This window comes from Uloborus diversus, chromosome 1 (genome assembly GCF_026930045.1).
Source record: "Uloborus diversus isolate 005 chromosome 1, Udiv.v.3.1, whole genome shotgun sequence".
Lineage (NCBI taxonomy): Eukaryota > Metazoa > Arthropoda > Arachnida > Araneae > Uloboridae > Uloborus > Uloborus diversus.
Window position 1 is genome coordinate 143,976,145 of NC_072731.1, and position 16,936 is coordinate 143,993,080.

The following is a 16,936-nucleotide window of genomic DNA, read 5'->3' on the forward strand; positions in this document are numbered from 1 at the left end:
CGGCCGAACGGTCTAGGCGCTATGCGCGTCACAGACATCTTACAGACATCCAGACATCTAGACATCCTCCGGACAGAGAGACTTTCAGCTTTATTATTAGTAAAGAAGAAAAGAAAAAAAGAAAGATAAAAAAGTAAAGAAAAGAAAGGTAATTTTCAGAACAAATTCTTTCCCATTTTATTAAGTTTCTGTGAAAAATGGGCTTAAAATAAGAATAGAAAAAGAACAAAATCGAATTTTCGAAAAATCGCTTCGAGGTGCACACCCCCATGTTACATACTAACTTTGTGCCAAATTTCCTGAAAATCGGCCGAACGGTCTAGGCGCTATGCGCGGCACAGACATCCAGACATCCAGACATCTAGACATCCTCCGGACAGAGAGACTTTCAGTTTTATTATTAGTAAAAAGTAAAGATTATTGGCAATTTTAAAGTGATTCAGTGGTTAACTCTTTAAATATCACCAACATTGACCGAATTAAAACCAGACTTAAAAATTTAAAAAAAAAAAAAAATCGCCAAATTTTTTGCTAAGTTGGAGATTAAACTTGGCGGCCAAAAGCTTGGCGATACATCGTCAAGTGTTTGACAAATTATAACACCACTTGAGTTAGCATTGAAATTAACAATGACTTCCCCCCAAAAAGGTGTAAAAGACCCCCTTAGGAACAAGCAAATGCAACCAAAACGGAAGGTGCACAACTAGACCCCACTAGGAGTCTACGTACCAAATTTCACCTTTCTATGGCATACCGTTTTTGAGTTATGCCAGATACATACACACAGATACACATACGCACATACATACGTACATACGGACGTCACAGGAAAACTCGTTGCAATTAACTCGGGGATCGTCAAAATGGATATTTCGGGTGTCTGTACGTTCCTAGGCATATATCCACGTGTGGCCAAGTCGAAAAAAAAAACTCAACATTCATTCAAGGGTGAGCAAAATGGAAATTAAGGCCGATTTTTGAGTGAAAATTTTTTCGCGAATACAATATTTCCTTTTTTGTAAAAGGAAGTAAAAAGAATCCTTTTCAATTTTTTATGAGGGTTAAAAGAGCGCGCGTCCCATCCTTTGCATGCACCAGAAAAAAAATTCTTCCTCTCGCCTGTAAAACTATCATAATGTGACTTACGTCCTTTTGGCTCTGAGGTACAGAACTGTGGGTTTGTATAAGGAACATACAAAGACACCCACACTCACACACAGCCATTTATATATATATATATATATATATATATATATATATATATATATATATATATATATATATATATATATATATCGGTAAAGGAATAATAATTTTGCATTTTAATTTTTTTTCTTTTATTGATTTAAACGTAATGTCTGTAGAACAGAGTACTATTCCTGAAATACGTTTATGGAAGTAAGGCAATTGCTCGGAGTTAATAAATAATTCCAAAATAATTTGTTTGCTCATAAAATCTGCTCTTTATTTCACGATGCTTTGTTGGAAATATACTTAATATTCGAACTAGTATTGTTATCCAAGTTCAAAATATCTACTAAGAGAATTTTGTTTTATCGTGACTTTTGCATTTGCGTGGTTCATTTTACTCTGGGTTAATTGTTCTGTCTGTCAAATCGTGGTGCTGTAATCAGAGTATTGGTATGCAGTATTTGCTATAAGGTAAATAAATTTTTTTTAAAAACCTGTGTTTCGTGAAATTCAGGAAAGTGAACTTGGAATCACATTGTTTTGATATATTCACTCATTAAACAAAATATTTTCACTTCGCTCTCCTTTCAACGGTTTATTGAAGACAGGACCGTGAAATTTCTGCAACATTGCTTGCATATAAACACACCCGTTTATGATTTAAATAATGCAAGAGCTCTCGTGGCAAAGATGAAGAACACGGTGATAAATCATGCCGCTTTAAAAGCAAGTTCGGCAACTCCGCTTCCTCTCCGTTACGACTGACCATTTCAGTTTCTGCGAAACCAAACGTACATTTTCGTGAGGCGAGTCTGGAACGCTCAATGAAATCTCAATTCAGCTGTAGATGGATGAGCTGAAAAGAGCGATCATTTAATTTAACATTCCGTCATGTTTCCTTCAAGTTGATTGATAAATGACACAAGAATTAAGATATGTATAAGTAATTACACATTCATTGCGGTTGAGAAATCGTAACATCCGGCCCCTTTGCCTCTAATATCTGGAGTAAAATTATTCAAAATGTATTTTATCAATTATTTTTTTTTAATTTCAGTAGTATTTTATCTCAGTATCCAGGCCCGTCATTTGGGGGGATCAGGAGGGGACAATTGACCCTTCCCTCTGCCTTTGAGAAAATGATGTATTTACGTATGTGTGGGCATTGTTTTATCTCTGGTGCTTTTCGATATATACATTGAGTATGTACCCTTTAACTCCCACTCCCCCTGGAAAAAAAATTAAATGATGGGCCAACCAGTATCCCTGTAAATTGTAAAAAAAAAAAGAATACATAAAGGCCCGGCAGCACAAACAGCGCGACGCCTACGACATGCAGCGCGCAGTTTCTTGAGAAAGTCTGCATAGTATTTCTTAGTTGGGAGAGGGATGGGGGGGGGGGAGGGGGGGGGGGGGGAACTTAAATTGTTTTTAAGAAAAAAAACCTTAAATTTAAGCAAACGAGGATTTGTGGTTTTTCATCCATACTCTGAGTTTTTAAGCTCATCATCTAATTTTTAAGTGTTTCTCGGTAACGATTTGGCTTTTATGATAAATCTAATGTCTGTTTACGTTGTATGCTTTCTTTGGATCCTTAATCCGTATAGCAGACTGTTAAATGAAAAATCTGCTGTCTGGTACAAATATACAAATTCAAGCGAAATAAACGCAGTTATTAGAATAGAAGAGCTAAATACATTATGACTAATATTAAGGAATTGAAGCTCGTACAAGTAAAAGGAACGACGTTTTTCTGATTAAAAATACATTAAGTACAGTAAATTTTATTCTTTAAAACATCATATGAGTTAACTTTATGTCCATTGAGCAAAATTTCTATCGACACAATTCAAAATAAAGGTGCAGTATTTCCCCAAGATTTCAGTTAATTTATGGATTTTCAAAAGGATACATCACTCTCTTGATTCTGCTAAAATAAAAAGCTCCAACATTTCCTTTTTGTTAGCATTGAATCCAAAATGCGTTCCTTCAAATACCCCGAAAACTCATATCTGCAGATGTTGCCGTTTACCTGCCCACGGTAGTGCATTACTAAACTTACAGTTCAAAATAAGTAGTTATTTAGGAAAAAGAAGTATGCTCATAATAGTCGTTTTGAAGAAATGTCAGTTTTTCCCTACCTAACCAAAAAAGGAATAAAGCAGACAATTCTTTCCCGAGTTCAGTTTGTGTTTGCAAGATTTCGTAAAATAACATATTTTTTTTCCCTTCCCACAGGGCAACAATTTTGGAATCATTTTCAACTTATTATTCTGGACTCATTGCATCTGTTCCAGTTAAAAAAGTGAAGAAACGACCGAAGCGGGAGTCGCTGATGGATCCTCATTTCGATCATGACATGCATTCCGTTTGGACAACGAGAAACATTACTTCAACTTAACATGAGATTTACGATACTTGTGATATTCACAGTCTAAGGTGCCACATTTAGTTTGTTACGGCTGTGCTTGCCCGAAACATTTTGCATTCACTCTATATATTTTAAATAATGTAAACATCAAATAAACACGTTTGTTTAAAAATGCTGCCGAATAATAAATTATGCTATTAAGGCTATTTAGCGTTTCTAAGAAAAAAAAAGCTCACATTTTATCCATATCGTGACTTATTTAATGTCCATTACAAAGTTTTTACTTTTCAATGCAAATTTAATAGTTTTTCAATAGATGAAAAAAAAGCATTGTTATGAGAAGCGTTATAGGGATGAATGATCAGTTAATAAGCATTTAAGAGCGATTTCATTTTCAAAAAAATTGTTGACATTGTTAAAAATTGTAGCATTTGGTGCATAGCAGTTTACACACTTTAAATGATACAGGATATGAATTTATTTTAACTCTGAACAGGGGAGGTGCGTCTCACATACCGCTCAAAAGTTCATCCAATCACCCCTATTTCAGTTTCAGTCCGATTGAATGGTTTTTCCCAATAGCTTTTTGTTTTGTGTCCTTGAACACCCTCATTGCTTGTCAGTGTCTTTAGGCAAGTGCATATGGTTTAAATTTCATTGCATTCTTAGAAGCGGTCTGTGAGACCGCACTTGCCCTTCAGTGTTACAATTTTCGTCAGTAGTAGACATGGCTCTTAGCGTTAGAAACCGCGGATATAGGTTCATTTAATCTTAGCCGCGTTATGAGGAAGGGATGCAAAATATTCTAGATGAGGTTAGGATTTGTTTGAAATGTTCACAAACGTTACGCAATGATGTTCTAGGGAGTATGAAGACTGAATTATTTCTCGAAATACGACGGGAAATACTTGTAGTTAAAGGGCTGTCAAAATTTTCCCGTAACTTGATATAATCAATTTTCCGGTACTAAAATGTTCTGTATATATTAAGCAAATAAAATGAAATCATTAATAAATAATAGATTCATTTTTATTACGAGTAGTTAGTTATTTGCTGCAGTATATGATTTTCTCGAAAAATCTTAAGACTCTTAGCAAAATTTCCCCGGAAAAGGTATATTTCGATTCAAAATTCAAAAATATTTTTTCCCCCAGCTAATAAAAGTTCAAAGAACATCTGACGGAAATTACAGGAATGTATCTTAATTACACGATTTTTAAGAATTTTTTAAATAGAGCGGTCTCTGAGACCTCACGTCCCCTGTTACGTCCTACTTTTTCACCTCCTCTGTTACGGGTTAAGGAACTTAGAGGAAATTTTATAGTTCGGCACTAAGTTTTTTAGTGTGTTCAAACAAAAAAAAAAAAAAAAAAAAAAAAAAACTGCCCCAACCCAGTAAATGAACACCCCAGCAAGTAGACACACACACAGCATTTTCTATTCGTTTCTCTTTTTGAAATATTTGGAAGGAAGTTACTTCAGTAGAACTCGCTTATAACGAGTCCCGATTTAACGAGAACCTACATTTAGCGATGGCAGTAGAAATATTCGGTTGGTACAATGTTAAGTCTATGGGAGCAAAACTCGCTTTTAACAAGAAAACCCCGCTTAAAGCGAGCAATATTTTTGTGTTTCATAGCATTTCCGTGGACTTTCAGTTCACCTTACCCATTCTTGGAAAATTCTTTTGACATTCCGAAGTCAATCGAAAGTTATGATGACACATAAATCCTGAAAACAAGTGATAATGGCTCTTTTTTATGAATTCGTGCAATAAAGAAGCATTCGACAATTATACATGGGTTGGCACTTTTGTTATTAGTTTTGAGATATACTTTTGAGGATAGTGTAGCTTAAAGTCAACCTAATGTTGTTGTTGTTGTCTTGTGCCAGCTAGGCTGACAATTTGGGATGCGCTGCTTCACTTTTCCAACTGTACCGTAATTTGGTGTGAAGTCCAACTTCCACAGTACACACATGCCATACGGCCCCATTTATAGGGTAGACAACCATTCACAGCACAATACATTCACACAGAGGAAAGACAGGAGAGAGAAAGTACATCCATACTCGAGCCAGGATTCGAACCCGGGACCACCTAGTCAACCTAATACAGATTTTAAAAAAAAGAAAAAAAAAAAAACGAGCTGATGTGTGCATCACATGACTTTCTTTTACTCCAATTCAATTTCATTTTCCCATTATTGGCAATTTTAATGTGATTCAATAGTTTACTCTCTAAATGTCACCAACAGTGGCTAAATTAAAACCAGGTTTTAAAAAAAATTAAAAATTTGAATTTTTGGCATTTTAAATTCAAATTTTGTTTTTCGCAATCACGAGCGTGTGTCTTTGTGTAGGCGTGTGCGTGTGTGTCTGTGTATGTAGGCGTTTGTGGTGGTGTATAGGCGTGTGCGTGTGTGTGTATGTGCGCGCGCGTGAGTGTAAGAGTTCGTGTGTGTGTGTGTATATGTATGCGTGTGTGTGTATGTATGCGACAGTGTGTAGGCATTCATGTATGTAGGCATGCGTGTTTGTGCAGGATATGGACGCAACCTGGAGAAGGTTTTCGATAGAGGAGCAGCAACGGAAGGGGCCGGTCGACGGTGGTGCTGCAGAGGAAGGAGGGGGAAAATAAAATCATAGGAACGTCATTCAAAGGTCAAATGAAAACAATAAACAATTCGTGATTGCTCAAAAAAAAAAATCGTCGAATTTGTTGCTAGGTTGGTGACAAGACTTGGCGACCAAAAGACTGGCGATATATCGTCAAGTGTCCACCAAATTATAACCCTACTTGAGTTTACATTAATTAACAATGATTCCCCCCCCCAAAAAAGGGGCAAAAGACCCCTTTAGAAACACCCGAATGCAACCAAAAGGGAAGGTGCACAACTAGACCCCACTGGGAATCTACGTACCAAACTTCAACTTTCTAGGACATACCGTTCTTGAGTTATGCGACATACATACGCACATACGCACATTCGAACATACGCACATACATTATATACGTACATACAGACGTCACGAAAAACCTCGTTGTAATTAACTCGGGAATCGTCAAACTGGATATTTCGCGTTTCTATACGTTCTTAGGCACTTATCCACGTGTGATCGAATCAAAAAAAAAACCCTCAACATTCATTCGTGGGTGAGCGAAATGGAAATTAAGGTCGATTTTTGAGTGAAAATTTCTTCGCGAATACAATACCTCCTTTTTTTTAAAAAAAAGGAAGTAAAAATAACGAAAGCGATAACGATGAATGTAAGAGAATTTCAACCTGAATTACCCTCAACATCTTCAACGGACTTTTGATGTGCAGAAAAACTTCAAACTATGTTCGAAATCAGATGAACAAATTGCGATATTTTTTGGGCCATGATTTTTCTTCGACAACAATAACACAAGGAACAGACAATAAGACATTTAGAAGCAAATGGACTAGCTTCTTTAGTATTGTACAGAAATAAATGCACACAGCAGGTATGAATGAATTCTTTAGGCTTTTTTCCGAACTCGTTTTTTGCGAGCACTCGGTTATAACGAGCAAATATCGGATTACTTTCGCTCTAGTTAAAAGCGAGTTCGACTGTACTGCCAGTTCGTCCAAGAAAAATGTTTTAAAACTCTTTTAAAAAAGAAAAACGAAAACAAAAACAAGCTGTTCATTCACGAAGGGAACCGGGAAGTCACTAGTCTGTCTACATTACTAATATAGTTATGTTTTCGAAAAATTGGAGCATTTCTTTTCGAATCATTACTTATTTCATGTAATCAGTTACCTAGATTTACCCGAGGATATGTTTTGTTGTAATTCAGGGGTTTCCAAAACGAGTACCTTAGGAAGGGTGCCGTGAAGCGTCCATGTTATCAATATTATAGGTAAAAAGGAAATAGCATAAGATGTCGTGAGAAAATACTTGTACTTCAAAAGGTGCTGCGAATGTGAACAGTTTGAGAATCCCTGCTATAATTAATAAAACAACTCGAGAGTTTTAAAAACTAATAATGAATCGACAAATTTAACTTATATTTTCACAAGTGAATAACATATTCAATTCAGTAGCTAATAATCATGTTTGTAGTTTTGCCATTTATGCAAAATGCATTCTTTTTCACATTTAAGTTAAATAGATACATATATTTTGTATAAAATTGTTTTGCAAAAAGAAAAAAAAAACAGACTGCAAAATAAATTTTAAACTGTAATTTTATTTCTGAAAACTCATTGGAATGTTTCAAATTTAAATAAGTGATTCATTTTATTTTTTAAATGGAAGAGAAAGGAATTTATATAAAAAATGATGAAATTTAAAAAGTTCCACTAGAATTGCGATTTATTCTAAATTAAAATATCATGAGAAAACAAATTGGTGAGTTTTAATTAATAGTTAAGAATTTAATTATGCTAATGAATATAAATTTAAATTTGCAGTGTTATTATTCGAAATTTTAATTTACAATTAATCTTTATTGCTCTTAGAGTGTTTTCAATGGAACTGATTCAAACTGCTCAAATTCTCGTGACGTAATATTCTGATTACGTACTGCTACATAGTAGAAAAACTCTGAAACGTCACTGATCATTTCAGGCATTTCACGCATTTCCACCAATTTTCTGTGAAATACAAGTTGATTTGCGAAAAGTTTCCTGAATCGCTACAAGTTGCATGAATTCAGACTTCTTACTTTGGTGAAAAATATTTTTCGCCAGTGAAAGATCGAAAAGTTTCGCCGCTTTTAGCTCAGTTACAGCCCTTAATGAGCCCTAAACGAGCGCGGAATGGGTATGGTGCTTTAAGAATTTGAGACAAATACGCTGTTCGGATATTTGCTGGCACTTTCGTCTAAGCTTCGGCCCTATTTCCTTTAGGAGCTTTCCTGGTAAATCAAGTAGTAAGCTGCCCGTTATTTTTAACCGACTTCCAAAAGGAGGCGGTTATCAGTTCATACCGTATGTATGTTTTTTTTTTGTTTGTTTGTCCACTCATAGCGTCTCACCTAGTGAACCGATTTTGATGATTCTTTTTTTAATGGATAGAGGATGGCTCAACTTAGGTCCCATTACTTTGTTTGACCATATTTGTTCTTTAGATAAAAAGTTATGGGCAAAAAACAGTAAATTTCCCTATTAAATGATTAAAATCATATTGTAGCGAAGTTCGCTCTTTTCATCCGTGGATAACGGTGGCTCAGTGGTAGAATTCTCGTCTCCCATACGAGCAACCCGGGTTCAAATCCCGACTAGGACAAAGTGAATTTTACTAAAATTTCGTTTCTACTGTTTCCCGTATTTTCTCGAATGTTCTATTAATTTCTGTATCTTTTCAAGTCTGGAAACTTCCAGCACTTTTTCAAGTTGTATATAAGGAGATGTAACGTTCATTCGTGGTTCTGAATAAAGATCTCGAGTTGAGACTAACGAGTATTCGCTTCATTTGGCTTTCACATTGTCTTCGCTTTCTTCATCTACGCGACAATATGAAACTCATTGTTATTAAAAGTTTGGTGTCATATAACTGTAACATTAATAGTAATTGTAATGATAATTTTGAATAAAGGCTTTTCTAAAGCAATACAGTGATATAGAGCCGAACTTCTTACTAGGTAACATCTTACTTTTACTGAAATATCTACATTTACACTAAAAAGAATGAAATAAAAAAATTTTGAAAAAAAAAAATAGAACCGACTTCAAAATTGCTCTAAAAAGTGAAAAATAATTTTATTCTTTAAACACCTTCGATAATACTTTTACACATAATTTTTGAAGTTGGTGCAAAAACAAAAAGTAAAATCCATTGTAACCATGCTTCGTTCATATTTTTATCAAAAAATCATCCAAACTTAGGAACGAAACATTTATATCGTTACTCAAATATGCTGTCATCAATGCGTAATGCATGTGGTAGTGAAGAAACTGGACCTGGTTAAATTTAAACTTGTAGTTGAGTTATGGCTGTGAATGATTTTATCGATCGTTTTTGCGCCAACTTCAAAAATTATGTTTAAAAGTATTATCGATGGTGTTTAAAGAATAAAATTATTTTTCACTTTTTAGAGCAATTTTGAAGTCGGTTCTATTTTTTTTTCAAAATTTTTTTTTCAGTAACGTCTCCGAATTTTTTGACAGTGTGATTTAAATTGCACTTGGTTTAAATATTACACACATTGGTTGTTTCAAATAAATTTATTTTCTGAAACTCATAAAAATATTTGAATCATTGAGTTCAGAAACCAGTCATCTCCATCAAAATTAAGTTTACAGCAGAGGCAAAAAAAAAAATAAAGAAAGAAAAAGAAAAATAACCTGAATTATTTAATATTCATTCGACATGTTGGTATTTTTCTTTTATCGTGGGATAGGAAAGTTTATTTAATCTTCCACTACTTAAAAATGATAATAGCACTTCTTGTTTAGCTAATAATTAAATAAAATTAAATAATTAGAAACTGGAGATGACTTGTTTTCAGACAAAAATATCATAACATACTTTCCATCACTCTAATAAGGAAAAATATTAACAATTCTACATTGAAAACTTGAAATAAAATTCATTTTATATTCAACAAATAAAATGAATATGGATATTTCTGCCGCTGTAATAATAATTAACAGTTAACGAAGTAAATTTCAAAGCTAAACTTAATTCAGAACTCCAGAAATCCTCTGCTGAATCATTACAGTCTGTGCTGGGCCACAACCGAGCTTCTTTGTAAAAAGCCAAAAAATCATTTGTCATGCATTTTAACACTTTTTTACTGTCTATTTTCTTGTACTTTATGAAAACTTTTCCAGAATACGCACATCACTAGCAATGTGGGTACTTAAAGTTACCTTTTTTTTTTTGACAAAGCAAACATAATGACTGAAGTGAAAAACCAACATAAATAAAGCACAAATTTTCAAGAAAGTTCAGTGTATAGCTATTTCAAGCATGCAATGGAGACTTTATCAGTACAAAAAACTCACCACACAGCAAGAAAGTTGGGAGAGAACTCAGTTCTCTCCCAAGTCCGTTCTATTTCCGACTCACAACATTTTACTTACTTATTCAGTTAAGTATAAGAATGAAAAAATAATAATAATAAACTTTAACAGTTCTCTCATGACGTACTTTTTACGACTCACAACATTTTCCTTACCTATGCAGTTAAGTATAATAATAATAATAATAATAATAATAATAATAATAATAATAATAATAATAATAATAATAATAATAATAATAATAATAATAATAATAATAATAATAATAATAATAATAATAAAAATTTAATCGCTTAAATAAAGAAAGAAAAATGCACATTTTGTAGTACATTTAGCTGTTCTAAATTTGTGACGTTTAAACCACTGAATAGCATTGAACAAAACTCCAATTTCTATCCTCATAACTTCTGTGATGTTTTTAATTTTCCGCCATAAATACATTTCAAAAACCAGTTTAATGAAGCGCATGGAACAAACTTTGAAGGAAAACATAAAACCGCCGTAGAGGTTTTATCTTAATATTATTAATATAAACAAAATATTTTCAATTTTTAAAAACATAATTTGTACAATACGAATCCAACCAACAAGAAGAATAAATAGAACACGCAACGCTAACCATAAGACGATTATTGATATTTTGAAAAAAATCAAACCAACGGTAATTTACATGTAAGATTCAAAAATAATAAATAAATAGTAAAATATCAAGCATTTTCTCTTTTCTGTTACAAAACACTTTGTATTTTGTGTCTCCTGCCCGAAACTATACACTAATCTGCATTCTATGCCAGATGTCACTTAAATGTTGTTACTAACTTGCAGGAGATGTAGGGATTAAGAATCGGAATCACGTAGCATTCCAGGGTAGAAGTAGCCCTCTTTTGATGCTCGAATTTTCCTTTTAGATACTGAACGCATAGAAAAAGTTAACTTAATGCATTCCTAGTCTTCCTCTTAAATACTGCGAATGTAATAAAATTGTCAATATAATAAAACAATGCTTCTTTGCTGACTTTGGCTTAATGTCATAAATTCAAGACGGCTTTAAAAAAAAAAAAAGTTTCTGATTGGTAAAAAACGAGCGTAGCGCCGATTTTTGTGCTTCAATATTGTTAAGTCTGGTTTAAGTTAACTGTTTCAAAGCATTTCGTTGGCAAAGGGGAGAGTTTTGTGTTTTTGAATAGGGCCGTGGTGGCCTATTGGGTGGTGGAAACTTTTGGTCTTTTGAATAGGGTCAACATTAATAACTTAATTAAGTCATTAATGGTGACTGGGAGACGTTAAATATGCTCTTCGTCCCAAAATCCTCTAAGTGAAACGATACCTCAGGAGCGGCTGGACCAGTTATTGCTCGGCTTCTGGTCTGGATCAAAAACTAGAGCTGTCTTCAGGGACCCATCCAACTGGTTAAACTATAAATAGTGGTAAGTACGGGGGACCCTAGAGTGAAAAGAGTGTGCTTTTGAATTCTTGGAATTCTTGCAGAACGCTTTTCTGAATAATGAAGTTATTTTTTATGGTGCTAAGTGACACCGATTCGCCATTGGGCAGTTCCAAGCTAATCTTACCCTTTTTCGACTGGATCCATGGCCGACGAGAGCCCATGTCAGTCCTGTCGGAAACTGGGGGCCCTGCCCTTGAGAAGGTCCGTTTTCAAATCGGAGTAGTATAAATTTTAATAGTTTTAAGTGGGAGGGGAGTTCGGCGACCAAACTGACCAGGGAGCCGCCTCGGCTCGCGGCGACCTTGTCTTCGGATCTGACCAGATAGAAAAACTTGGCGGGTCGCATGCACTCCTTGTGCCGCAGGTTGGTGGTTGCTTTTAGAGTAAATAAGATCTCTGTTTTATTTTACTATAGTGTCTTAAAATTAAAAAAAAAAAGAAAACATTTCAACTAGGGCAGCTAATTTGTTCTCAACGTTAGTTCGCGGACCTCATAATTTGCCTAAGTCAAAAAAATAAATAGCTATACTTTGTTCGCATAAATAATTGAGCAACTGCAAAATAATATATAACTAGTTTTAAGTTAATGTATTAACAAGAAAATAAACAAATCAAATAGCGTAGTAATATTTTTCTCTTTCAACTAAGAAGACTATATTTTATAAATTAATTATGCAATATGTTCAGTTATATCAATAAAATGAATCTTCTTGCTTGCATCTCCTACAAGTTTGTACCAACATTTATGCGACACCCAAATATGTAGCTTGTCGGTCTTGACAATGAGAAAAAAGTAATGAAAACTTCTGCAGATAAAATAAACCACGAGCTGATATGTTCCACTGTTCATTTAAATTCACTAAATTCGTAGCATTTCAATCTTCCGATGGCATTGCACAAAACAACAACTTCAGACCTCATGACTTCAGTCAGGCCTTCGATTTTCTGCAGGGAATCGACTTCAATGACTGATTCGATGAAAGGATCATACATGAAATCGTATCGCCTCGTCATATGTTCTTGAACATATTTTCTAGAAAGGACAAAAATACATCAAAAAATAATTCAACATTTGCAATCAATGAAAATTTAGTATATAGAGAATATTTTATAATAATTGATATGATGGAAAGTGTAAACTTTAAATTTTTGCTCCAAACACGTAGAAGAAAATAGAAAACATCGGTGCAAGAAGAGGCAACTTCACTTTAAAAAAAAAATCACAAATCACAAATGCGTCTTAAAAATTCACTTATAAAGATTTTGTTTTCATATTTGAAATTATGTTAGAGTTTTCCTCATGGGAAATAATTTCAATAATATTTTGAAAAAGTATTGTCATTTATGCGTAATTGTTCATTATGTGTAGAGCTGTTGCATTCTTGCTCCAAATACGTAGTATGAAAACCCAAAAAGATTTCGAGTTTTAATTATTATCACATTAGGTTCTAATTTAGAAAAATAATACTTTAGTTGTAAAAAATACAACAAAAATGTACAACAAACAAAACGAAGCATAACATTAGTTTGAGATGTCTTGTTCTTTTATAGAAGGGGTTCTCATCCTGGGGGGGGGGGAGAGGCTTAGAAGAATTTTAAGGGATAAATAATAAATTATATCATCTGCTTTTCCTTATTATTTATCAATTAATCATCTGCAATAGGCATAAAATGTATTTTTTTGTATAATGCTTGTAATGTTAAGGAGATTTTAGTTATTTATAATAAATTTATAATAATTTATAAAACATCTTTGACTTTTTTTGTCACTTTACCGCTCTATCTTTGGTTATTTCATAGAATAACTTAGTAATGTAAGACAACTTTGCTGTATTATATACTTTGACCGACTTGCCCAGTTATTCTGTAAAATAACTGAATTATACTTTTTAGCGGTCACATATACGCGTAATATCAGCGAAACACAATCCAAGATTAACTGTCCAAAACTTTCAACCAAACTCATATTAAATAGTTTCAGGACTTCATAAAGGCTCAGATAGAACAGTTTGACATGACTAAGAATGAAAAGATATACGCCTGACTTTTTCATATGAGCATCACTTTGGATTACTAAATATGTTTTCTTATTATATAGCTTTTGCCTTTTTCGAGAGTAAACACTGTGTTGTTCAGTACCTGACTTTATCTTGAGCATCTTGAAAGCTTTCTGATACAAAATATGTATCTTGGTACTCTTGATCCTGGTATGGTTGTAGGGCCGTCGTTTCCGGATTAAATGGAATTAGACTTGGTTTGTCCGAAAGAGCATGCTAAAACAACAATAAAAAACAAAATTTACCAATTGATTAACGTTTTTTGAGTTTACACACACACATATTATATATATATATATATATATATATATATATATATATATATATATATATATATATATATATATTATAAGTATTGAGTATTCAATACGTATGCCCGTTATCAAATTTATATATGCAGTCTTTACTTTTATCTTATTTCTAAACATCAGTTAAATAGATAAGTTTCATAGGGGCGAGAGAAGGGGGACGAACCACCGTAAGCGGTGAGGTCACATGCCGAAGGCGGCTGCTTTTATGATAAACTTGCATTGAAACATTGTTTTTATTTTTTGACAATAAATTTATACCTTCAAATTACCTTCCCTTTTCAATTTGTTTTCCGTGAGGGAAAATTGAAAAATGAATATTTTTCAAATGAAACATTTTTTGTTTGTTTTATAAACCATATTTGATCAAATGAATAGATTAATAAAAGAAAGAATGAATAAATGAATAGATAATGAAACAATAAACGGATAAATAAATAACTGAATTAATCAATGTATGCGAAAAAATAAATGATCAAATAAACTAGTGAATACATAAAATAAACCCCAGCCCAGTCATTTCTAGCCGAGTACCGCGGATCAAGAAAATACGTAACTGAACGAACAAATAAGTGAATAATTAAATGAAGAGATGTAAATGAATTAACTAAAAACTAAATTAAAAATATGAATTAATATATGATTTAATAAACAAACGAAATGAACTATTTCACTTTGCCCCGCATGCACTTGACATTAAACTAAATAAATAAATACTGCTTTGAATATTAGTAGGTCTCAACTAATATTTAAAATGTTAATAACAAACTTTATAATTTCTTGATAGCAAAAATATTTTTTGAACTACAAAAAAATCTTACAACCTAAGCATCAATTTTTGAAAATTGCTTGTATTATCATATGTTTTGATTTTCAGAGATAACTTTTTTTCTGACGGTAATAGATTACCTGTGTTACTGCAGGGTTAAAATGTTCCAGATTGATATCTCTGAAAACAGAGTGAATATTTCATCATTTCACTTCGCCCCACATTCCGCTGCATGATAATCAAAGTTCTTGAACAACATAAAGTGAAACGGATTTTTATCTGATCTTTTTTACACCCTTTACAAAAAAGGAAGTATTAAATTCACGAAAAAAATTTCACTCAAAAATCGACCTTAATTTCCATTTTGCTCACCCCCCGAATGAATGTTGAGTTTTTTTTTCGACTCGACCACACGTGGATAAGTGCCTAAGAACGTATAGATACGCGAAATATCCATTTTGCCGATTCCCGAGTTAGTTACGACGAGGTTTCTCGTGACGTCTGTATGTACGTATGTATGTATGTGCGTATGTATGTCTCATAACTTAAGAACGGTATGTCCTAGAAAGTTACAATTTGGTACATACTCTTAGTGGGGTCTAGTTGTGCACTTCACTTTTTGATTGCATTCGGGTGTTTCTAAGGGGGTCTTTTGCCCCTTTTGGGGGGGAAATCATTGTCAATTTTGAAGTAAACTCAAGTGGTGTTACAAGTCGGCGGACACTTGGCGATATATCGTCAGTCTTTTGGTCGCCAAGTTTTGTCGCCAACTTCGCGACAAATTTGGCGATTTTTTTTATTTAAATCTGGTTTTAATTTGGCCACTGTTGGTGATATTTAGAGAGTAAACAATTGAATCACATTAAAATTGGCAATAATGGGAAAATAACATTAAATTAGAGTAAAAGGAAGTCATGTGAGGCACACATCAGCTCGTTTATATATGTGCTGGGCAAAGTAATAATCTGTTGTGTAAGAGATACGTAATCACTTCTAACACTGTGTTTAGATGCACTTCGTCTGTCTATATAAGAAGCAGGATACAGTAAACTCCTGATTATACGCGGAATAGGGTGGCACGGTAACTGTGGATAAGCGAAAATCGCGGATAATGCGAATAATAGGCAAAAACGACACTTAGTGTCTTACAATAGCTAAAAAATATTAATGACACTCTCACATGCATTCAATTTATAACTAAAAACCGTGCTACATTGCATTTACTAACACTGACTATAAATCAAATAAATAAGTGTAAAATCTAAAAGCGAACAATAACACAATCATTAAGTTTCAAAAAAAAAAACGAGCTGATGTGTGCATCACATAACTTCCTTTAATCCAATTTTAATGTCATTTTCCCATTATTGACAATTTTAACGTGATTCAATAATTTACTCTCTAAATATCACCATCAGTGGACAAATTGAAACCACATTAAAAAAAAAAAAAAAATCCGCCAATTTTTTCGCCAAGTTGGCGATAAAACTTGGTGACCAAAGGACTGGCGATATATAGCCAAGTGTCCGCAAATTATACCACTTGAGTATACATCGAAATTAACAATGATTTCCCCCCAGAAAGGGGCAAAAGACCCCTTCAGAAACACTCGAATGCAACCAAAATGGGAGGTGCACAACTAGACCCCACTAGAAGTCTACGTACCAAATTCAACTTTCTAGGACATACCGTTCTTGAGTTATGTGGCATACATACGCACATCTGCACATACGCACACATACATACGTACATACGGACGTCACGAGAAAAGTCGTTGTAATTAATTCGGGGAATGTCA

General features: G+C 33.6%; 1 protein-coding gene across 1 annotated transcript in view; it reads right to left on the reverse strand.

The window, feature by feature from the left end:
* Positions 1 to 11,061: 11,061 nt before the first annotated feature.
* LOC129232636 (phenylalanine-4-hydroxylase-like) overlaps positions 11,062 to 16,936 on the reverse strand; it is a 62,772-nt gene continuing 56,897 nt past the window's right edge. The window contains exons 13-14 of the mRNA XM_054866771.1: positions 14,144 to 14,277; positions 11,062 to 13,037 (exon numbers count right to left, since the gene is read on the reverse strand). Of these exons, the coding sequence (XP_054722746.1) occupies positions 12,851 to 13,037; positions 14,144 to 14,277 (321 nt within the window). The 3' untranslated portion in view covers positions 11,062 to 12,850. The remainder of the gene's footprint in view (positions 13,038 to 14,143; positions 14,278 to 16,936) is intronic.